Genomic DNA, 23,932 nt, shown 5'->3' on the forward strand with positions numbered 1-23,932 from the left:
TTCACATGCTAACTTTACACCCCCCTAGGTACGAAATTTAAAGTAATAGTTCACTTTTATTGTTTCACTTTAAGCATTGTTAAATTCACTGCTCCCGAAAAAACGTCCGTTTTTAAAACTTTGTTTTGCATTGATACATGTCCCCTGGGACAGGACCCAGGTCCCCAAACACTTTTTAGGACAATAAATTGCATATTAGCCTTTAAAATGTGGGATTTCTCCCATAGACTTTAACAGGGTGTTCCGTGGCTTTTCGAATTTGCCGCGAACCCCCCTGATTGTTCGTTGTTCGCCGAATAGGCGAACAGGCAATGTTCGAGTTGAACATGAGTTCGACTCGAACTCGAAGCTCATCCCTAGTGATAACTTAATGACTCATAAAATCTAGGTCACAAGCACCACACATTCCACTTCCTATCCATTTTATAATATAAGCATGCACTACTTTTGCTGTGGTCTGGTGTAATTTCAGCCCATTCAAATTATTAGACTGAAATTGTACTTTACCTGGACTTCATGTGAATCACACAGGAACACACAGCACATTCCTGTGCGATTCATGATGTGAACCACTCCTCAAACTGTCCTACAGCTATACAATGAATTTATTTATTACAAGTAATTCTATAGAACCATCAGCTAACATAGCGCTTTACATAGATATTGTTTATGCACATCAGTCCCTGCCCTCAAGAAGATTACAAACTAAGGTCCCTAAATTACATTCATACATACACATACTAGGGACAATTTAGACAGGAACCAACACCTACCAGCATGTCTTTGAAGTGTGTGAGGAAACCCACGCTGGCATAGGCAGAACATGAAACTCCATGCAGGTAATGTCGTGTTTGGGACTCAAACTGATGACCCTAGTACTGCAAAAAAGTACTGTAAAAAAAAATATATATTATGTAAAGAAAACATTTTTTTTTCTTAAAAACACATATAACTCTGAGGGATAAAACATATTGGGAGAGACTCCAGGAACTTTATACGTAATTCTCACATACAACATCTGTCAGCCTGAGATCCACTCTGTCATCTGGATTATCTCTAACTATCCCTGCTCTGCACTGATCAGCTGCATAGGTGAGACAACACTGATGGGCACTGATAAGCTGCACTGGTGAGACCCCACTGATGGACACTGATAAGTTGCACTGGTGAGGCCGCACTGGTGTGCACTGATAAGCTGCACTGGTCAGACCGCACTGATAAGCTGCATTGGTGAGACAGCACTGATAGGCATTGCTAAGCTGCACTGAAGAGGCTGCAAGGATGGGCACTGATAAACTGCACTCATGAGCACTAACAAGCTGCACTGATGAGGCTTCACTGATGAGCACTGATAAGCTGAACTGATGAGCATTGGTAATCTGCACTGATAAACTGCACCGATGAGCACTGAGGCTGCACTGATGAGGTATGCAGGATGGGCACTGATAAACTGCACTCATGAGCACTAGCAAGCTGCACTGATGAGGCTTCACTGATGAGCACTGATAAGCTGCACTGATGAGGCTGCACTGAAGATCACTGGTATGCTGCACTGATGAGGCTGCACCGATAAACTGCACCGATGGGCATTGATAAGCTGCACTAATGGGCATTGATAAGCTGCACTCATGAGCACTGATAAGCTGCAATGATGCGCACTGATAAGCTGCACTGATAAGGCTGCACTTATGGGCACTGATAAGCTGCACTGATGATACCGCACTGATGGGCACTAATAAGCAGCGCTGGTTGACACAGATGAGACCGCACCTATGGGCACTGATAAATTGCACTGATGGGTGCCAAGGCAGTGGAAAGCTGCACTGATAAGGCAGCACTGACATGATGCACTGATGAGGCTACACAAATGGGCACTGATGAGGCTGCACTGATAAGCAGTGGACATGGTTCACTGCCAGATATCTGTAGGAAGGGTTTCCACCAACCCTGCAAAGTTTGCAGTCATGTTTTTATGTCTTATTTTTAGTCTGATATGTATTATATGTGACATTACATATCACATAGATTGGTATTGTGGTGATAATAAACTTACTGAGATTTCCATACATTAGAAGGTTCCACCATTATTGTATTATTGATTAGTAAGTTAGCGCTGCACTTTTTTTTTTTTTTTCTCATGCCGGCATTTACTTGTGCCACATGATGATGTAAAGCAGCATGGCCCGGCTCTTTCTTTCTGTGGTGCGGCTAGGGATGTTCTCATATACACCATACAAAGCACTGATTGCTCTTAGGCCCCTTTCACATTGGGACGTTTTTCATGCGGTACAGCGCTAAAAATAGCGCTGCTATACCGCATGAAAAATCATGCCCTGTACTCTTCAATGTGAAAGCCCGAAGGCTTTCACATTGAAGCGATGCGCTAGCAGGAACGCTCCAAAAGTCCTGCTAGCCGCATCTTTACCGCGGTATAGGAGCGGTGTGTTCACCGCTCCTATACCGCGCCTTCCCATTGAAATCAATGGGAAAGCGCGGTAATACCGCAGTAATACCGCCGCAACGCGGGCGGTATTAACCCTTTTTTGGCCACTAGCGGGGGTTAAAACCTCACCGCTAGCGGCCGAATATCGCGGTAAACACGATGGTATAGCCGCGCTACAAATAGCACGGCTATACCGTCACCGCGGCTGACGCTTCAGTGTGAAGCCAGCCTTAGAAAGATCTCAAAGCCGCATGAGAAGGAATATTTATAATACTGAATTACAGCATAGTACAGCGGGTGAAATATGTAATAATGGGATGTGTACAGTTCAGTACTGATTAGGGGGAGAGCACAAACATGTTTTACAGTTATAAGAATTTCCCCTCACTGTCTGTGTTGTGCTCAGTAGTGTGGCTGCAGAACGAGGGGTGTGATTTATTTTGAAGTGGGCTTGTTCACATTTAGTGTAGACAGGCCTAGTGTACCTCCCACAATTATTGCAATTTGCAAAGCATGAAGGGAAATGTAGTTTAATAATAGTGTAAAGAGAGGGGAGAGGATATGATGCAATCACTGGTCTAACAGATCCTCCTTGGCAGAATAGATTATGCAATTTTTGAACTACAGAGCTGACTTCCTGAAAATTCTATTTGACTTTTCTCTTCAATGGTAAGGAATTTCACAAATGTATTAACTGTTTAGTGTTTTGTGTGTGTGTGTGTGGTGTACTAATGGGGGATTTTTTGCCGATCCCGGAGTTCTGCTTTAAATATATTTACACGTTTATGCTGTCGCTCTTCCATCTTTATGTTCTCAGTTAAAGCTATTGTTGTTTCTGATCCTTTAGTGAAAATAAAATACTTGTTAAACATGCCAAAAATCTTTCCGCCCTGTGCTCTCCTCCTGTGATGTACTCAGATGTATCAGTTGTTCTCAGCTCTCCCTTGAGGACTACTGCCCGTAAGCTCCGTGAGTCTTACCGCAGGTCCCGCGGACTCAATGTCTGCGGGGATACCCATGATCGTCTCAGTGAGGAAGAACGGGGAAATGCTGATGTAAACAAGCATTTCCCCAGTCTTCCTAGTGACAGAACACTGATCACAGCTTCCTGTAATCGGAAGCGGTGATCAGTGTCATGTCACACACAGCCCATCCCCCCTACAGTTAGAAGCACTCCCTAGGACACACGTAACACCTTCAGCGCCACCTAGTGGTTAACCTCTTCACTGCCAGTGTAATTTTCACAGTAATCAATTCATTTTTATAGCACTGTAGCTGTAAAAATTAAAATGGTCCCAAAAATGTGTCAAAAGTGTCCAATGTGTCCTCCATAAAGTCGCAGTCACGATAAAAATCTCAAATCGTTGCCATTACTAGTAAAAAAATATATAATAATAAAAATGCCATAAAACTACCCCTAAGTTGTAGATGCTATAACTTTTGCACAAACCAATCAATATATGCTTATTGCAATTTGTTTTACCAAAAATATGTAGAAGAATACGTATTGGCCTAAACTATGGAAAAAAATGTATATATTTTTTGGGGGATGTTTATTATAGCAAAAAGTAAAAAAAAAAAGATTGTTTTTCAAAATTGGCGCTCTATTTTTTTTATAGCGCAAAAAAATAGAAAACACAGAGGTGATTAAATACCACCAAAAGAAAGCTCTATTTGTGGGGAAAAAAAGAACGTCAATTTTGTTTGGGAGCCACAACGCATGACTGCGCAATTGTCAGTTAAAGCGACACAGTGTCGAATGCAAAAAGTGCTCTGGTCTTTGGCCAGCGAAATGGTCCGGGGCTTAAGTGGTTAATGTTATTAAAAATTCTGTTTGAAATTTCAGTTTCAGTTTGCAGCCCAACATGAGGTTCTCTAACTACCATAAGTAGGGTCATCTTTAACACAGGGCACAGTCATTATTGTGGGGCCCAAAGCAGGTGCCCCTTGAGCCCACGCTGCCTGCAAATAGTTGATAAGTGGATTCTGGGGAGGAGGGGCCCAAGGAAGTTTTTGCCCAGGGTCCAATTATTATTAAAGACAGCCCTGACCACAAGAATAACATTAAAGTGATATTAAAGGCAATACATTTTTTTTAAATAAAAAACATGTTATACTTACTTACAAAACTGTTGCACAGAGCAGCCCAGATCCTCCTTTTCTCGGGTGCCTCCGTCCTGCTGAGTGCCCCCAGAGTAAGCTGCCCTCTGAGCTGATGCTCTGCATGTCTATTCAGACATGAAGCTGTGTTTAGCCCCCGCTCTCTCGTCATTGGCTGTTTGGCTGTGATTGACAGCAGTGGGAGCCAATGCTTTCATGCACATCGCTGGATTGAGAGGGAGCTCAGGTAAGTATTAGGGGGGTTGGGGGGGACTGTTGCACACAGAAAGTTTTTTACCTCCATGCATAGAATGCAAGAAGGTAAAAACCTTGAGCCTTTACAAGCACTTTCTTGTAGTGATAAACACAGTAGTCAGTTTGTACGGAAGATTTCCCAAATTCCTCATCCCGCTGCTTCTGTAAGTAGTTTATTGCTTTACTAGTTTACAGACAAATTAATGAACAGTATGTCGAAATACTGTCAATGTTCTTAGGTTTACTAAGTAGTTCATTTATGGTGAGCTACTTATATGTCAGGATCAGCATAATACTGTATGTGTTCACATTTGTGTGTGAATTCATATATTCATACCCATAGCAACGCCTGAACACTGCAATCAGTTATGTTCCTTTGGCTTCCTGCACCTCAATATGAGGGATGACTGAATCGAGCAGTATTAATTATTATGCAATCTATGACTGCAAGAAAATCAAACATTGACTGCTACGATAATCACCCTTTAAATTAGGGGTGACAGTAAACCATGCTAATTCTTAACCACTTCAGCCCCGGACTATTTGGCTGGTCAAAGACCAGGCCACTTTTTGCGATTCTGCACTGCGTCGCTTTAACTGACAATTGTGCGGTCGTGCGACATGGCTCCCAAAGAAAATTGACGTCCTTTTTTCCCAACAAATATATCTTTCGTTTGGTGGTATTTGATCACCTCTGCGGTTTTTATTTTTTGCTCTATAAACAAAAATAGAGCAACAATTTTGAAAAAAATTCAATATTTTTTACTATAATAAATATCCCCCCAAAAAAAATGTTTTCCTCAGTTTAGGCCAATATGTATTCTTCTACATATTTTTGGTAAAAAAAAATCGCAAAAAGCATTTATTGATTGGTTTGCGCAAAAGTTATAGCGTCTACAAAATAGGGATAGTTTTATGGCGATTTTTATTGTGACTGCGACATTATGGTGGACACATCGGACACTTTTGACACCATTTTAGGACCATTGTCCATTTTACAGCAACCAGTGCTATGAAAATGCACTGATTATTGTAAAAATGACACTGGCAGTGAAGGAGTTAACCTGTAGAGGGTGCTGAAGGGGTTAAGTGTGACCTAGGGAGTGCTTCTAACTGTTAGGGGGCGTGGCTTGCCGTGACACGTCACTGATCGTTGTTCCTGATGAGAGGGAAAAGATGATCAGTGGTACGGCAGTAGGAAGAATGGGGAGATGTTGTGTTTTCAATATTATTTCGCGACCACACGGCCGGCAAATTAGGATGGGGATGTATATATGCTCCCATTTGCCGTGCCGTGCCATTCTGTCAATGTAAAAGTGTGTGCGGCAGTCTGCAAGCCGTTAAAGTGTGCAAGCATGAGGCCCCGTACACACGACCGAGTTTCTCGGCAGAATTCAGCCAGAAACTCGATCAGAGCCGTATTCTGCCGAGAATCCTGGCCGTGTGTACACTTTCGGCCGATGAAACCGACGAGGATCTCGTCGGGCCAAATAGAGAACATGTTCTCTATTTCCTCGTTAGTCAACGGGGAAACTTGGTTCGCCGAGATCCTCGGCGGCTTCACAAGGAACTCGACGAGCAATACAATGTGTTTTGCTCGTCGAGTTTCTCGGACGTGTGTACGGGGCCTAATTGTGACATATGTGTCTGTGAATGTAAATCACATAAAATAATAGTTCATATGGCTTTATTATTAGTTATAAAGGAAAAGTATGGTGACCATTTTGTGGGAAAACCATTTGTATTTCTTTTTACAGTGTTGATCATCAAGTCATTTTTCTGACATCATTAACATTTTTACAAGCATGTGAATTTGTCACTAGAGGGAGTCTTCATTAATTCATATCCATCTACATTGGCCTGGGAAAAAAAAAATACATTCCCTAACTTCTGCAATATTTGTACTTGCATAGGAAAAGGTACCCACTGAAATACTTGTCCTACTTATATAAAATTGAAATGTCATATACTGAACACATTTGAAAATTAAATTTGCCAGGGCCAAGATGTTGAATCATTGCATTTTATACTGCATATGCAATTGATGCCCATGGAGAGTGCTGAACCTGTGCTTTTATTACAGGTTCAGCACTTAAAAGTTTTTTTTCCTCTTTTGGTTCTTAATAAAAAAGTTTAACAGGACAGGTTCCACTCAGAACAGCCCTCGCCATGGTCCACCCAAGAAGTTGAGTGCACGTGCTCAGCATCATATTCAGAGATTGTTTTTGGGAAATAGACTTATGAGTGCTGCTGCAGAGATTGAAGGGGTGGGGGATCAGCCTGTCAGTGCTCAGACCATACGCCGCACACTGCATCAAATTGGTCTGCATGACTGTCAACCCAGAAGGAAGCCTCTTCTAAAGATGATGCACAAGAAAGCCACCAAAGACAGGCAGACTAAGGACATTACTAGAACCATGTCCTGTGGTCTGATGAAACCAAGATAAACTTATTTGGTTCAGATGGTGTCAAGTGAGTGTGGCAGCAATCAGGTGAGGAGTACAAAGACAAGTGTGTCTTGCTTACAGTAAAGCATGGCCGTGGGAGTGTCATGGTCTAGGGTTGCATGAGTGCTGGCAGCACTGGGGAGCTACAGACTCGGCCACAAGGCAGTATTCCAACATGATAATGACCCCAAACACACCACTGTCTTGCTAAAGAAGCTGAGGGTAAAAGTGATGGACTGGCCAAGCATGACGCTGAGCATGTGCACTCAACTTCTTTGGTCGATCGTGGGGAGGCCTGTTCTGAGTGGAACCTTTTCTGTTAGGCCCCTTCCACATGGGGACAGATCCGCTTGCAGCAGTCCGTCAGCTCAGCGGGAGATCTCTCCGCTGATCTCCGCTGAGCCGACAGATGACAGGTCCCTCTCTGCTCACTGAGCTGGGAGGGGCTTGTCCAGCGCCGCTGTCTCCTATGGAGAGATTGTTCGAAAATGGACAGCATGTCCGTTTTCATCAGATCTCACCCGATCCGATCGCCATCCATCTGATTTTAGCAGATCGGATCGGGTCAGATGTCAGCGGACGTGTCACCGCTGACATCCGACACTCCATAGAGAAGAATGGAGCGGCCGTTCAGGTCCGATTAAAAAACTGACAGGCGAACCTAAACGGCCCGACCATGTTGAAGGGGCCTAAAACTCAGCTCAGTTTCAGGGCCTTGGCAATCTTCTTATAGCTTATGACATCATTATGTAGAGCAATTATTAATTTTTTCAGATCCTTAAGAGAGTTCTTTGCCATGAGGTGCCATGTTGAACTTCCAGTGACCAGTACGTTAGAGAGAGAGAACGATCACACACAATTTAACACATTCACACCTGAGACCTTGTAACACTTAGAAGTCACATGACACTGAGGAGGGAAACTTGCTAATTGGGCCTTAGGGGTGTACTCAATTTTGTTGCCGGTGGTTTAGACATTAGTGTTGTCACATGAAAAGATATAATAAAATATTTACAAAAATGTGAAGGGTGTACTCACTTTTGTGAGATACTGTATATACACACACTCACACACATGCATGTGTGTTTGAGCTTTGGGGGTGCATATCTAATGCAATAGGCTGCCCACGCCTATGTTCCAACTAGTATCATTGCTCAAAATCAAAGTTATATTTAAAACAAACATGTAGTCAGTAATATCACAGGTCAAAGCAGGTAGGTGGGGCAAAAGCCTTGCTGATTCCCCCTCCCCTTAAAGGGGTTGTAAAGGTTAGTTGTTTATTTTCTAAATGGGTTCCTTTAAGCTAGTGCATTGTTGGTTCACTTACCTTTTCCTTTGATTTCCCTTCTAAATGTTTTTTTTCTTTGTCTGAATTTCTCACTTCCTGTTTCTCCTCATTAAGCTTGCCCCCATTATCTGAGCCGTTCTGGCTGGGGGATGGTCAGCCAGAACAGCTTACTGAGGAGGAACAGGAAGTGAGAAATTTAGACAAAGAAAATAAAGAAAAAAACATTTAGAAGGGAAATCGAAGGAAAAGGTTAGTGGACCAACAATGCACTAATTTAATGGGACCTATTTAGAAAATAAAAAACAAACCTCTACAACCCCTTTAAAATGCTCACCACATTGAGTTTAATCACCTCCATATCACAAAGGGTTAACTGTATTTTTTGTTCTTGCTTTGCAAGTATTAAAAAAAATAACCCGGAACATTCAGCATGTGGGCTGGTATTCAAGCCAAGGGAGCAGCAAACTACCCTATAGGCCTCGTACACACGATAGGATAGCCAGAGGACAACGGTCTGAAGGACCAATTGTCAGTTGAAGCGACGCAGTGCCGAATCGCAAAACCTGGCCTGGGCATTTAGCTGCCTAAAGGTCCGGGGCTTAAGTGGTTAAAGGGGTTGTAAAGGATTGTTTTTTATTTTCTAAATAGGTTCCTTTAAGCTAGTGCATTGTTGGTTCACTAACCTTTTCCTTTGATTTCCCTTCTAAATGTGTATTTTCTTTGTCTAAATTGTCTCACTTCCTGTTTCTCCTTAGTAAGCTGTTCTGGTTGACTAACCCCCAGCCAGAATGGCTTGGATGATGGGGGCAAGCTTACTGAGGAGAAACAGGAAGTGAGAAATTCAGACAAAGAAAATAAACATTTAGAAGGGAAATCGAAGGAAAAGGTAAGTGAACCAACAATGCACTAGCTTAAAGGAACCTTTTTAGAAAATAAAAAATTAACCTTTACAACCCCTTTAAGTTAGTCCACATCACTCCGTACTTACGGTTTAAGGGCATGGCAGCCCATTATTATAAAAAGGAAAAGAAAGTCTTAACGTTGGGTTTCCCATACAGAGGTTTTAGCTTCACTAAGCAACAATTTTAACAGAAAAATGCCTGGCCATCTGGCTGTCCTGTAAGCAGTACTAATGCTCTTTACACTGGTCCCCCAGACCATGGATTCCTCTGGCTCATTTAGCCTTTACTCACAACACCTCACTGTACAGGCCTACTTCTGAATAGGGTCTCACAGCACCACAGGCTCTCCCACTTAAGATGTACAGATCCCCTTCCTGGACTCTCTAGTTTCCTCAGCTCTCTCAGTCCTCTGCCGACCTGTTTAGCTGTCCCAACTCTCAAGATTAGGTAAGGGAATCTTTCCAGTATGGAGTCTTGTTTCCCCATTCGATCAACTCTCCTGACTGGAGTACACTTCTATGCTCACGCTCTGAAGCCATCCCGGACCTGTGTGAACTGGCTCCATTGAAAGCAAGTCACAGTCTCCTGACTTGCTAATTGGATGCAGGGAAAGCCTGCGTAGTCCTGGGTCGGGGATTGGCGCTTAAGGAACCCAGCCTTAAGCGCCAATCCCCGACCCAGGACTACGAATCCAAATTTAAAACAGAGCTTTCTCCGCTTACCATGCACATGCTGAAGCTTCTCAAACTGAAACATTGAGAATACTGTGACATCTGTATACCAATTTAAAGGAGAAGTCCAGCCTGAGCTTTTTAGGCTGGGCTTGTCCTCTGGGTCACAGGAGTGCAATTTGTTGTGCACTCCTGTGACCCATTTTCAGCAGAGAGCGGTCTGAAGTCCGTTCTCCGCTGACATCACTGCCATCAGTCAGGGCAGCGCGTCATCACGACTTCCAAGTCGGGATCCGCCAGCTGCCCAGATCGATTGCAGTCTCAGCATCTCAGCAAGCCACTGAGACAGCCTCTCCCCACCCCTCAACTGCTCAGCGCTCCAATGAGCGCTGAGAAGTAGAGCAGAAGCCATGCTGACCGACAGTCAGTATGGCTCTGCTCGGGGGGTGAGAACCGAGCCATCGGCGGTGTTTGGTGGTTCGTTTCTCAGTGCAGAGACACCGAGGGACAGCGGCAGCATCAGACTGATGCTCCATCCACCGAGGTAAGTATGAATAGCAAAAAAAACATACTTCTCTTTTAATAAACTCATACCGTGGCATGGCCTACCACTGTCACACCTCATAGTGCTGAAACTGTGTAAAGACACTGTATCAGCACCATGGAGAGCTCTCGAAAATTCTCTCAGCAGATTGTCTTCTGTAAAAGTGACATTCTCCAGCAGTCCACATTCATCTGGTACACATTAAACGTATCATAAACAGGGTGAATGTAGGCATGAAATGCCATGTAAATGTCAGGAGGGCAAATTCCTATAAAAGATGCTGTCAAAAAATATACCCAGTGTAAATATATATATATATATATATATATATACACACACACACACATTATATTACCAAAAGTATAGGGACGCCTGCCTTTACACAAACATGAACTTTGATGGCATTACAGTCTTAGTCTGTATGGTTCAATAACAGCTTCAACTCTTCTGGGAAGACTGTCCACAAGGTTTAGGAGTGTGTCTATGGGAATGTTTGACCAATGTGTTCTATCGGGTTGAAGTTAGGACTGGTTAGGTTGGGTTAGGTTGTGCAGACCAGTCAAGTTCCTCCACCCCAGACTCGCCTGCACAGAGTCCTGACTTCAAACCGATAGAACACCTTTGGGACGAATTAGAGCAGAGAATGCAAGCCAGGCCTTCTCATCCACATTAGTGCCTGACCTTACAAATGCACTTCTGGAAGAATGGTCAAACATTTAAATAGACACACTCCTAAACCTTGTGGACAGCCTTCCTAGAAGAGTTGAAGCTGTTATAGCTGCAAAGTGTGGGCCAACTCAATATTGAACTCTACAGACTAAGACTGGGATGCCATCATGTACTTGTAAAGGCAAGTCTCCCTATATTTTTATTATTATTATATATGCACCCAACAGAAGTTCATTGTGCAAAGCATGATCACTGTGTATCATTGCAAAGCATAAAGTAGATCCTAAGTATTTTTAAGAAAATAAGGCTGTTCCTAAGTACATATAAAACTAAAAATTATACACAGAAACAAAGGATTTGTTTATGCCCTTTCAATTTTTTTTAAAAAATAATTAAAGAAAAAATATATATATATAATTTCCTTTTAAGCTTACCGACCATTTGATTTAATCTCATGCATGGCAAACTGAATCTGGTTTATGGTTCATTTGCCTAACATGTGTTAGATGTTCATTTTAAAATGTATTTTCACATTACCAGCTAACATGGTGGCAAATGTAAATTACCCTGGACAGTTTTCATGGTTGTATTCATCCGTTATGATCATCCAGAACACATAACATTCTCATTTGATAGAATCGATGTAATGGTGTGTCCTAGGAATTAACCCTTGTGTGGCTTGCCACACCAACCTGCACTGAATATCAGCGATCGTGAAAGCACCAGTGACAAGCAGCAAGAACCTTTCTGTCTCAGACTCGAGCTGAATGTAGCTTGAAGTCATTGTTAGAAATGTTGAATAATTTTGGCCATCCAATCAGCATCCTTCAGGGGAGGAGAGTTTTCCACTTAAAACAGAGATCTTTGAAAGGCAACTGGTGTACAGTATCACACAGCAGCACAAACTGAGACTTGAGCAGTTTTCTACCCTATTGAATGGACTTGAGTCCCTTGGAAAGTGCTTGAAGAGGAGCTTCTGTGCCAGTATTTAAACAGAATCCATGCTACTTCTTACTATTTTTAGCTTCTTGTCACCTACAGTAGTTGAGTATTTCTCTCCTATTTATACATCATTTGTTGTGTCTTCATTTTGTATCAACCTTTTGTATATGTTTATGTTTTAGTGACATTTTATTTCATTGTGTCTTTAGTTATTTTAATCATACATTTGATTTTATTAAACCATTTATGCCTTGGTTTATTTTTTTTTTGTGCTTTTTTTTTTGTTACATACCAGTTTTGAGCTACGTTATGGCAGGTTCTTGTTGACAGATCAGCTTCATTCTTACTAATATTTAGACAGTTTCTATTTTTTTGGACATCTTAAGTGGATCCTGGTTGTGTCTTAACACCAGAGCGATGGATGAGCAGCAGAATGTGAGTCTGATGTTGCCAGGTCCTTTTCTTCCATCTGATGACACTCTCTTAAAATACCTGAACAACACAGAAGAGTATCTGGCATATTTTTATGGCCCAAAGCGCAGTCATTTATCGCTTCCCATAACTCTTGTGTACACCGTGATTTTCTTGGTGGGGGTCAGCGGAAACATGCTGGTGTGTTTGGTGATCCTGAAGCACCATAACATGAGGACTCCAACAAACTATTACCTGTTTAGTCTAGCAGTTTCTGACCTTCTTGTCCTGCTCCTTGGGATGCCTCTTGAAGTATATGAGATGTGGAGCAACTATCCTTTTCTCTTTGGTGCTTGGGGTTGTTATTTTAAGACTGTGCTCTTTGAGACTGTATGTTTTGCCTCCATCCTTAGTGTGACAACGGTCAGTGTGGAGAGGTACGTGGCCATTATCCATCCTTTTCAAGCCAAGCTCAAAAGCACCCGAAGGAGGGCCCTTAGAATACTCATTACACTTTGGATCTCCTCCATTCTTTTCTCTATCCCCAATACTAGCACTCATGGTATCGAAGTGAAGTACTTTCCCAATGGAAGTCTTGTACCGGGCTCTGCTATGTGCACTGTTGTCCAACCCTTGTGGATTTATAACTGCATTATCCAGATAACATCATTCCTGTTCTACGTGCTTCCAATGGGAGTCATCAGTGTCCTTTACTGCCTGATGGGTATCAAAGTAAGTTGAATGACATCTAAATACATTTTTTTAAGATTATGCTATAACTGCATTCATCTTCATGTATAAGTTAGTCCACCCAAAACTGTTATTTAATTTATTGCTAGATGCTGGGAAGATAAACCTTCAAGTTTCTTACATCTCTCAGAAACTCTATTGGGAAGTTCTCTACTGCTGAGGTCCCAAATCTAAACATTTGCCATGACTATGATGAGGGAGTCCTGCTCTACTTCCTGTAACTTTTGTTTATATTGCATTATAAAAATACAACAGTAGAAATTGGATCACCAAAGTTAGGTGAGAGCATCCAAAAAACACAAAGTGTCAAAGAGAAAGACCCAGGGACTGTCGAAGGCAGATCAAATCACTAGAGCAGGGATATGCAATTAGCGGACCTCCAGCTGTTGCCAAACTACAAGTCCCATGAGGCATAGCGAGACTCTGACAACATCAAGCATGTCACCCAGAGACAGAGGCATGATGGAACTTGTAGTTTGGCAACAGCTGGACGTCCGCTAAGTGCATATCCCTTCACTAGAGTCTCTAAAGCATACAACATGGTGGATTAACTCTTAATTTTGATGAGAATTATGGTATTGATCATCATATTCTAAGTTTAGCTTGTTGTACTTCTGGGGGTTATTTACGAAAGGCAAATCCCCTTTGCACTACAAGTGCAAAGTGCACTTGAAATTGAACTGAAAGTGCACTTGAAATTGCTGTAGCTGTAGATCCGAAGGGGACATGCAAGGAGAATAAAAAAACAGTATTTTAGCTTGCACATGATTGGATAATAAAATCAGCAAAGCTTCAACTCATTTCAGATCTACCCCTCAGATTTACAGCGACTGCACTTTCAAGTGCACTTATAGTGCAATTTCAAGTGCACTTTGCACTTGTAGTGCAAAGTGGATTTGTCTTTCGTAAATAACCTCCTCTGTGTCCTCATTCATGCGCTGAATCATTACGTGCCAAGTACTTTTAATCTGCCTGCATTAAGTGTCAGTGTTATCACATCCATGCTGAGAATCTACAGCATGAGGTGAATGACATTTTAATGGTAATTTTCAGGGACAAGAACCAAAGGTGAAGAATACTATAAATTTAACCTCACCTTAGTGATTCGATTTTAAAAGGGCTACATTTTAAGCTAGATGTAACTAAATGTCACTAAAAGAAGAGCAATCGGTTGCTAAAGCACTGTGTATTATAAGCATTTGCCATTTCTTAAAAATAAAATACTTATTTTTACCTTTTTTTTCATGCTATGTTACATCTAAACAGAGGCATCCCTAGGGGGAGGCCAGAGGGGGCCCTGACCCCCCCAACATCATGCTGTGCCCCACCATGTGCCCCCCCCAAAAAAAAATTGAGAGGGAGAGCGCCTCCAGTCAGCTCTGCGGGGGATTCCTCCCCCTCCCTGTGCTCGCCGACACTGCATAATGCGAGCGCTCACACAACCAGATATTCTAGCCTGGACCGTGTTTAAGTGTGTGCACTGCAGACTGCAGTACATTGTAATCACTGAACTACATTATCTCCATCCCTTCTGTCCCCCCCCGATCTGTCTCCCTCCCCCTCTCCTGTTCTTTCAAAACATTCACAATTTACTTTCACTTTCAGTTAGGCAGATAATATATGGTGCAAATTTCTTTCCCGCATCCACAGATTGCAGGAAAGAAACTTGCATGATTCCCCCATCAACAGACAGTGGTGACAGGGGAATATCCCTCCTGCCCAGCAATTATATTCTCCCGACAAACAGTGATTATCACTAGTGGCTATACAGCAACCACTAGTGATAATTATAAGAGTTATAAGAGAATCTGCTCATTAATGGTTCAAATCTCAGCCAGTTTCTGCTGAACCAGCTGAGATTTAAACTGTCTATGGCTGGTCTTAGCTCTTAGGCAGCCCATACATTGATTAGCACTGTGGAGTGTCGGCTTCCTGGCGTGATCGGGCATGTGGGATTTCAAACACACCCGAGCCCATCTCTATTGGTTGTAGACAGTTGAGCTCCCTGCTGGTTGCTTAGCAGCAGTGGACCCTTCTCTGACATGCTGATCGGGATGCAATCCAGGTGATGCTCTTAGTCAAATCCTAGTCATAAATATCAGTGATTTTATTGATCAAAGCCCACGATTTACAGGCATAGAGCCCACATGGCTGCTGATCATCATACGGTTGATTATATTTATGTGGTTGTACTCTTGATGCTAATAAATACTGTGTTTATTAGATCTGACTGGGAGCATCACCTGGATCACATGCCGATCAGCATGTCAACAGAGAAGGTTATACAGCATTACTGCTGCTAGGTGACCAGCTGGGGGCTCGGCTCTCTATAACCAATAGTGCCAGCCTTCCCCTGCATGCACCCATAATGTCACCAGCACTAGGTCCTAATAGACTGCCGTCGCTGCCAAGGAGACAGATGCCAGACCAGCTCTGTAAATAGCAGGGACAATGGGGGGCCCCAGTATAGTAGGAAGGGAGCTCACTGCAGAACATGTGAAAGGGCCCATAGTGGGATCGTAGTAAAGGGCCCCAGGATATATATATATATATATATATATATATATATATATATATATATATATATATATATATATATATATATATATATATATATATATAATTGCATTTTATAGTTGGCCCCCCTACTTTTGTCCCTGTCCCCCCATGTGCCCCCCCTAAATATGAAAGCTGGAGACGCCACTGCATCTAAGTACATTTCATCTCCCAAAAATTCCTTGCATGCACTTCCTGTCTACATGCACTCCAACAATGGGTATATGGCGTTCCCCCCAGAGAGGTTTTCCACATGGTGACAACAGTGGATCGTGGTTGCTTAATATGTGTTGGAATGTCCACTCATTGGGGGTTATTTAGTAAAGGCAAATCCACTTTGCACTACAAGTGCACTTGAAAGTGCACTGAATGTGCACTTTCAAGTGCAGTCGCCGTAGATCTGAGGGGGACATGCAAGGATAAATAAAAAACAGCATTTTAGCTTGCACATGATTGGATGATAAAATCAGCAGAGCTTCCCCTCAGATCTACAGCGACTGCACTTCCAAGTGTACTTTCAGTGTACTTGCAGTGCACTTGTAGTGCAAAGTGCATTTGCCTTTCGTAAATAACCCCCATAGTCTCTATTGAAAGCCTATACGAAACAGGCAAAAAGGTGGAGTGCAACTTGGAGACAGAGACAAAAAAATGTCACCCTATAACAGGAAGTGCCTTAACAACCAAATTCATGGCAGGATCACCAGGTGTTATTTTAATGAAAGGTGCAGATTTAAGAATGTTAAACATAACTTTTGAAAATATAATAATAGGTTAACGTTTATTTGAAATTCTAAAGATTGGGTTTGCACATACGTCTCAAAAAAAACTACAGTAGCAATTTAACCTTCAAAATTGTGATCTAGATAGCTTGTATTCTTCAAAATGTTTCAGTCACACAAATCATATATCCTATATCTCTTTTATAAAAATAATACAGGAAGCAAAATAGACTTTTGATATCCCCCTTACTTTTAGCCTGGTATAGAAAATGCATGTTCAAAATTACAATATAGAGGGTTTCATAGATTAGGAGGGAGGAGTGAAAAAGAGTAGGGTTTTATTTCAAATAAAGCGCTTTCACTTAGACCCATTCCACACGGGCTGTCCAAATTCAGTGCCTCTCTCCTGGCGTTTTAGTACACTTTGTAGGGGCAGGTGCAGTGCCCAGCCTCACTGCAGGCCGCCTGTCAAAGTCTTTCACCCCCACAATTGCTACCACCCCACCACCACCACATCAGCACCCACTCCTTCCCCTTCAACAGCGTGCCTGCACTTTTCTTATCACCAAAATGCCTGAAAACTCACCACTACAGCTTTCTGTATACTATCTGACTTTAGTCCTCTTCCCTTCACCACACGTGTACACTAGTCTTGACTCATACCCCTGTGCTGGGCTCCTACCTTTCTTACATGCTCACTTCACTAACCACTGCATCAACATATGTCTCAGCACTCACTGCCACTGTGCCAATGTGCGCTCCTGTGCTCTCCGCCACTGCAGTGATGTGCTACTCTGTTTTAACACAGTTCAATGAACGGCACACTTTTGCTAGTGTAGCAGCAGCAGAAACTCATTCAGCCTATTCCAACATTGAATGATATTAAGAATGTTACCCCATTGATTAAAATTTTTTGGTTAGCCCTAAAACAATTTCAGTTTTTGTGTATTACCTTCTTGATATTGAGAACCTATCACCAGTAAGGGATGAAGCAAGCCATTTTAGGAGGCTTGGGTATTACCTTCTTGATATTGAGAACCTAACACCAGTAAGGGATGAAGCAAACCATTTTAGGAGGCTTGGGTGCTACCTTCTTGATATTGAGAACCTATCACCAGTAAGGGACGAATCAAGCCGTTTTAGGAGACTTGGGTATTACCTTCTTGATATTGAGAACCTATCACCAGTAAGGGATGAAGCAAGCTGTTTTAGGAGGCATGGGTATTACCTTCTTGATATTGAGAGCCCATCACCAGTAAGGGATGAAGCAAGCTGTTTTAGGAGGCTTGGGTATTACCTTCTTGATATTGAGAGCCTATCACCAGTAAGGGATGAAGCAAGCAGTTTTAGGAGGCTTGGGTATTACTTTCTTGATATTGAGAACCTATCACCAGTAAGGGATGAAGCAAGCCATTTTAGGAGGCTTAGGTATTACCTTCTTGATATTGAGAACCTATCACCAGTAAGGGATGAAGCAGCAAGAAGTTTTAGGAGGCTGGAAAGCCAACTGTTAAAATATATTCAAAATATAGAGCCTCCAAGTGTTATATAAATCTTTCCGCTTAAGATATCAACAGTGAATTGCCTGAAACTCATTATTATCTTATGTAATATAATTTAGCTGATGTTTTGCACCCAGCTGTTGTTAACAAGATAACACAAATTACATTAGTTTGTAGACATATAGTTAGTGGTTACAAAACAGCACAAGGAAAACATCACAGCACCATGAAAGCAACACCTCCTTGTCGTTTCATATGAACAGGTTCCAGCAATCAGCAAATTTTTTATTGCATTAAGAAACCAATGACCGCAACCTTTTTTTTTTTTTTTAATTACACATCTTATTATACTGGGAACAACAATTTGATGTATTGATTTCTAGGACTATAGGCTTAGAAATATTCAGACACAAAGTCATATTTTTTAAACCATCTAACCATATTTAAGTCTTACCTAACGATTTTAACATTATTAACCACTTGAGCTCTGAAAGGTTTTATGACCATGCCATTTTTTGCTAATCAGCACTGTGCTACTTTAACTGGCAATTACATCATCATGCAACACTGTACCCAAATGAAAATTATATCATTCTTTTCATACAAATATAGCTGTCTTTTGGTGGTATTTGATCACTACTGTTTTTTTTTTTTTTTTTCTATATGCCGTATTTATCAGCATATAACACACGCCGGCGTATAACATGCACACCAAGTTTAGGAGGGAATCTTAAGGAAAAAAACTTTTAGGAGGGAAGTTTAAGGATAAAAACTTAGATTTAAATGCCCATCCATGCAGCCTTATCAGTGTCCATCTGCAGCCTTGTCCATCGTTGCAGAATGATCAGTGTCCATCTGCAGCCTTACCCAATGTCATTTGCAGCCTTGCCCATTGTCAATGCAGCCTTGCCCAGGGTCCTTGCATCCTTGCCTAGTGTCCTTGCAGCCTTGCCCAGTGTCATTGCAGCATGATCGTTTAAAATTACTATTGCGGCGCCGAGATAGACAGAACCGGATGTCCTGTGTACTCAGCTGTACTCGGCTCCTCTTGCAGTCCCGCCCCTTGGCCAGGCTCCTATGATGGACATAACACAGGTCCAATTGTGGCAGGCGCAGCACTATGAAGTGCCTTTATGCGCTGTGGCATTAGAAGAATTTTGATTCCTCTGATCTTTTAGTCCAAACAAGACTATCTGTTACTCTATAATTCCTCTAGCACCGTTCTATGGAAGCAGTAGGTTTAAAGAGCACACCAAACTCTTGAGATAACTTCTGTTAATTAACTCCAGCTTTTCTTCATATATAACACTGACAATTTCACAGCAGGCAGTCCATGTACAAACACGTGTTGAAAAAAGTATAACAAATGGCGGTTCAACTGTTCAATCTTTTCTTTTCTACATAAAATGGTAGATATATTTCTTTCTTCAGTATCTGTACTCTCACTTTAAGTTATTTAAACACTTTATGATCTCTCTGAAGTTTAATCAATCGTTTTACTCACTCTATATTGCTGTTTGCAGTTTGTACATTTGCTTGTTTGACCATTTGCTGTGATGTTTGTTTGCACGTTTGAGGTTTGGTTTGGTTTGGTTTGGTGGAACTACAAGTAAACACACACAACTAGTTCAGCATACAGTTCTAATCACACTATTAACAATATGAAGATACAGTCATGGCCGAAATTGTTGGCACCCAAGATTGTTTTTCCAGAAAATCAAGTATTTCTCACAGAAAAGTATTGCAGTAACACATGTTTTGCTATACACCTGTTTATTCCCTTTGTGTGTATTGGAACAAAACAAAAAAAGGGAGGAAAAGAAGCAAATTGGACATAATGTTACACAAAACTCCAAAAATGGGCTGGTCAAAATTCTTGGCACCCTTTCAAAATTGTGGATAATAAATACAAATAAAAAATCAAAGATTGTTTCAAGCATGCTCCTTTAAACTCACCTGGGGCAAGTAACAGGTGTGGGCAATATAAAAATCACACCTGAAAGCAGATAAAAAGGAGAGAAGTTCACTGGGGCCCGGATTCACATACATCGGCGCATATTTATGCGGGCGTAGCGTATCTAATATACGCTACGCCGATGCAGCGCAGAGAGGCAAGCACAGTATTCACAAAGCACTTACCTCCAAATCTACGCTGGGTTTCTTAGTCGTAACTCGTCGTAAGTGGAAGTGGGCGTGAGCCATGCAAATGAGGCGTGACCCCATGTAAATGATGGATTGAGCGTCATAAAGATACGAATAACGTACCGCGCATGCGCCATCTCGTGGACGCATCCCAGTGTGCATGCGCAGAATCATGTCGGAACTACTCCCTAAGATACGACGGATCACTGCCTACGACATGAACGTAACCTATGCCCAGCCCTATTCACGTACTACGTAAACGACGTAAAATACGACGGCTCTCTTCCCTGGTCCATACCTTTGCATGAGTTGCGCCTCCTATATGGGGAATAACTTTACGCCGGACGTACGCCTTACGCAAACCGTGCATATTATGCGCCGGGCGCAACTACATTTGTGAATCGGCGTATCTCCCTCATTTGCATATGTGCATAGAAAATCAATGGGAGCGCCCCTTGAGGCCAGCATAAATATGCGCCCACGATACGCCAGCGTAGGAAAGTTACGTCGGTCGTATGCAGCCTATTTTCAGACGTATCTCAGATTGAGGGCACGGCGCACAGATACGACAGCGCATAGTTACACTTACACGGCATATCTCGAGATACGTTGGCGTAAGTGCTTTGTGAATCCGGGCCTTAGTCTTTACATCGTGTGTCTGTGTGTACCACACTAAGCATGGACAACAGAAAGAGGAGAAGAGAACTGTCTGAGGACTTGAGAACCAAAATTGTGAAAAAATATCAACAATCTCAAGGTTACAAGTCCATCTCCAGAGATCTAGATTTGCCTTTGTCCACAGTGAGCAACACTATCAAGAGTTTTGCAACCCATGGCACTGTAGCTAATCTCTCTGGGTGTGGACGGAAGAGAAAAATTGATGAAAGGTTGTAACGCAGGATAGTCCGGATGGTGGATAAGCAGCCCTAAACAAGTTCCAAAGAAATTCAAGCTGTCCTGCATGCTCAGGTAGTATCAGTGTCAGCGCCAACTATCTGTCGACATTTAAATTAAATGAAACGCTATGGCAGGAGACACAGGAGGACCCCACTGCTGACACAGAGACATAAAAAAGCAAGACTACAGTTTGACAAAATGTACTTGAGTAACCCAAAATCCTTCTGGGAAAACGTCTTGTGGACAGATGAGACCAAGATAGAGCTTTTTGGTAAAGCACATCATTCTACTGTTTACCGAAAATGGAATGAGGCCTACAAAGAAAAGAACACAGTACCTACTGTGAAATATGGTGAAGGTTCAATGATGTTTTGGGGTTGTTTTGCTGCCTCTGGCACTGGGTGCCTTGAATGTGTGCAAGGCATCATTAAATCTGAGGATTATCAAAGGATTTTGGGTCACACTGTAGAGCCCAGTGTCAGAAAGCTGGGTTTGCGTCCGAGATCTTGGGTCTTCCAGCAGGACAACGACCCAAAACATACATCAAAAAGCACCCAGAAATGGATGGCAACAAAGCAATGGAGAGTTCTAAAGTGGCCAGCAATGAGGCCAGATCTAAATCCCATTGAACACCTGTGGAGAGATCTTAAAATTGCTTTTGGGAAAAGGCGCCCTTCCAATAAGAGAGACCTGGAGCAGTTAGCAAAGGAAGAGTGGTCCAAAATTCTGGGTGAGAAGCGTAAGAAGCTTATTGAGGGTTATAGAAAGCGACTGATTTCAGAATTTTTTTCAAAGGGTGTGCAACCAAATATTAAGTTACCGTGCCAAGAATTTTGACCAGCCCATTTTTGGAGTTTTGTGTGACATTATGTCCAATTCGCTTTTTTTCCTCTCGTTTTTTGTTTTGTTCCAATGCGTACAAAGGGAATAAACATGTGTATAGCAAAACATGTGTTACTGCAATACTTTTCTGTGAGAAATACTTTATTTTCTGGAAAAAATTCTGGTGTGCCAACAATTTCGACCATGACTGTATATAACTGTATTAAATACCTTTTTTGGCCACTTGCTTCCATAAAACAGAACTCTGAGTTGATGTATGTCTGTCCAGTTCCTCTCTATCTCTGGTGTATTAAATTCTAGCAGTGTGCTGGGAGATTTCCAGACAGAAAAATGGGTGTAAGGCTGGCTGTGATTGGCCAAGACTCTTGCTCAGTGTGATATTGGCTGTTATTGGCCAAAACTCCTGGTAAGTCACACAAGCTTAACTCTATGCTTTCTGGTTTCAATTCTGCTGCATCATTGAGCTTACCTTACAGTCACACAACAAATCTTAAAAGGCATATTCTCTCTTTTTGCTTCTGTGAACACAATATACAACTGTTACATGACATTCAAAACATGAAATCACAGTAAATACAGTAGGTGACCACGATATTGTGTCAATCTCGCTCCCTTTCTCGGCGAGATTGACCACCTACGAGCCCCGTCGCGGGAGCCAGCGCCGAGCCGGCTCGCCGCGATGGGAAAAAGCCATCATAGAAGCGACGGGGATCCGACTTGAATTCCCACCAATTCTAGCCTCTGCGTTTGGTATGAATCATGAGGGGGAACTCCACGCCAAATTTTAAATAAAAAAACGGCATGTTTTCCCCCCCATTGGCATACCAGGCCCTTAGGTCTGGTATGGATTGTAAGGAGAACGCCAAAAAAATGGTTCCCCCACAATCCATACCAGACCCGTATCCAAGCATGCCGCCTGGCTGGTCAGAAAAGGAGTGGGGACGAGCGAGCGCCCCCCCCCTCCTGAGCCGTACCAGGCCGCATGCCCTCAACATGGGGGGGTGGGTGCTCTGGGGCAGGGGGGCGCCCTGTGGGGGGAGCCCGTGGGTCCCGGAGCATGCTGGGACTGTGACATCATAAACGTGGCATGTAGAGGAAAAGAGGGGGAGAAACAAAAGAAAAAGGAAGAGAAAGAACAAGTGAGACAGCTAGAGAGAGGGATGGGGAAAAAAAACAAGAAATTAGGATCGAGAGAGAAAAAAGGGAAAGAAAAGAGGAGAAAGAGTGGCACATCCTAAAATGTACCATAAGGGGTTTTAATATTGTACGAGTGAAAGGGACTCAGGGAGCGCTAAATGTCCATGGGTTAGGGGCACAAATTACTTGTCTTGCCTTGGGTGCTAACAATCCACGCTTCAATTTTTTTTTACTGTTAGGGGTCCCCACAACTTTTATTAAGGGGTCACGGCACTAGAAGGTTGAGAACCACTGACTTATACAATGAAGATCACTGTGTAAGCAATAGTTTTACCTGTCATTAATGGGTTGATCATTCTCGAACAGCTTGCTTTTGGTTGTGAACTGTAATTGGCTACAGCTAATCACATGGTACAGGTAACCAGTCACCATATGATTGCTGTGGGCCAATCACAGATCATAACAGTAAGCAAGCTGTTTATGAATGGAAAGCCATTCTGTATTTTTGTCCAAACCCTGTAGCAGCCAATCAAATTTACCTGCAGTGGTTTATTTTAGTTAAATCAATTTAATTGTTTCTTGTTGATTTGACATCACTGATTTTTTTTCCTACATCCTAAATAACAAAAATATTTTGGGTTACATATAAATTGTAACTTTGGTTATTTTTTTGAATAGCCCCAAAGTGATGGCATCTACCAATTGTGCTACTGT

General features: G+C 42.3%; 1 protein-coding gene across 1 annotated transcript in view; it reads left to right on the plus strand.

Annotated features, from left to right (window-relative positions):
• Nucleotides 1–11,930: 11,930 nt before the first annotated feature.
• NMUR2 (neuromedin U receptor 2) overlaps nucleotides 11,931–23,932 on the plus strand; it is a 52,004-nt gene continuing 40,002 nt past the window's right edge. The window contains exon 1 of the mRNA XM_040345117.1: nucleotides 11,931–13,404. Within this exon, the coding sequence (XP_040201051.1) occupies nucleotides 12,679–13,404 (726 nt within the window). The 5' untranslated portion in view covers nucleotides 11,931–12,678. The remainder of the gene's footprint in view (nucleotides 13,405–23,932) is intronic.

The sequence above is a fragment of the Rana temporaria genome, chromosome 3 (genome assembly GCF_905171775.1).
Source record: "Rana temporaria chromosome 3, aRanTem1.1, whole genome shotgun sequence".
Lineage (NCBI taxonomy): Eukaryota > Metazoa > Chordata > Amphibia > Anura > Ranidae > Rana > Rana temporaria.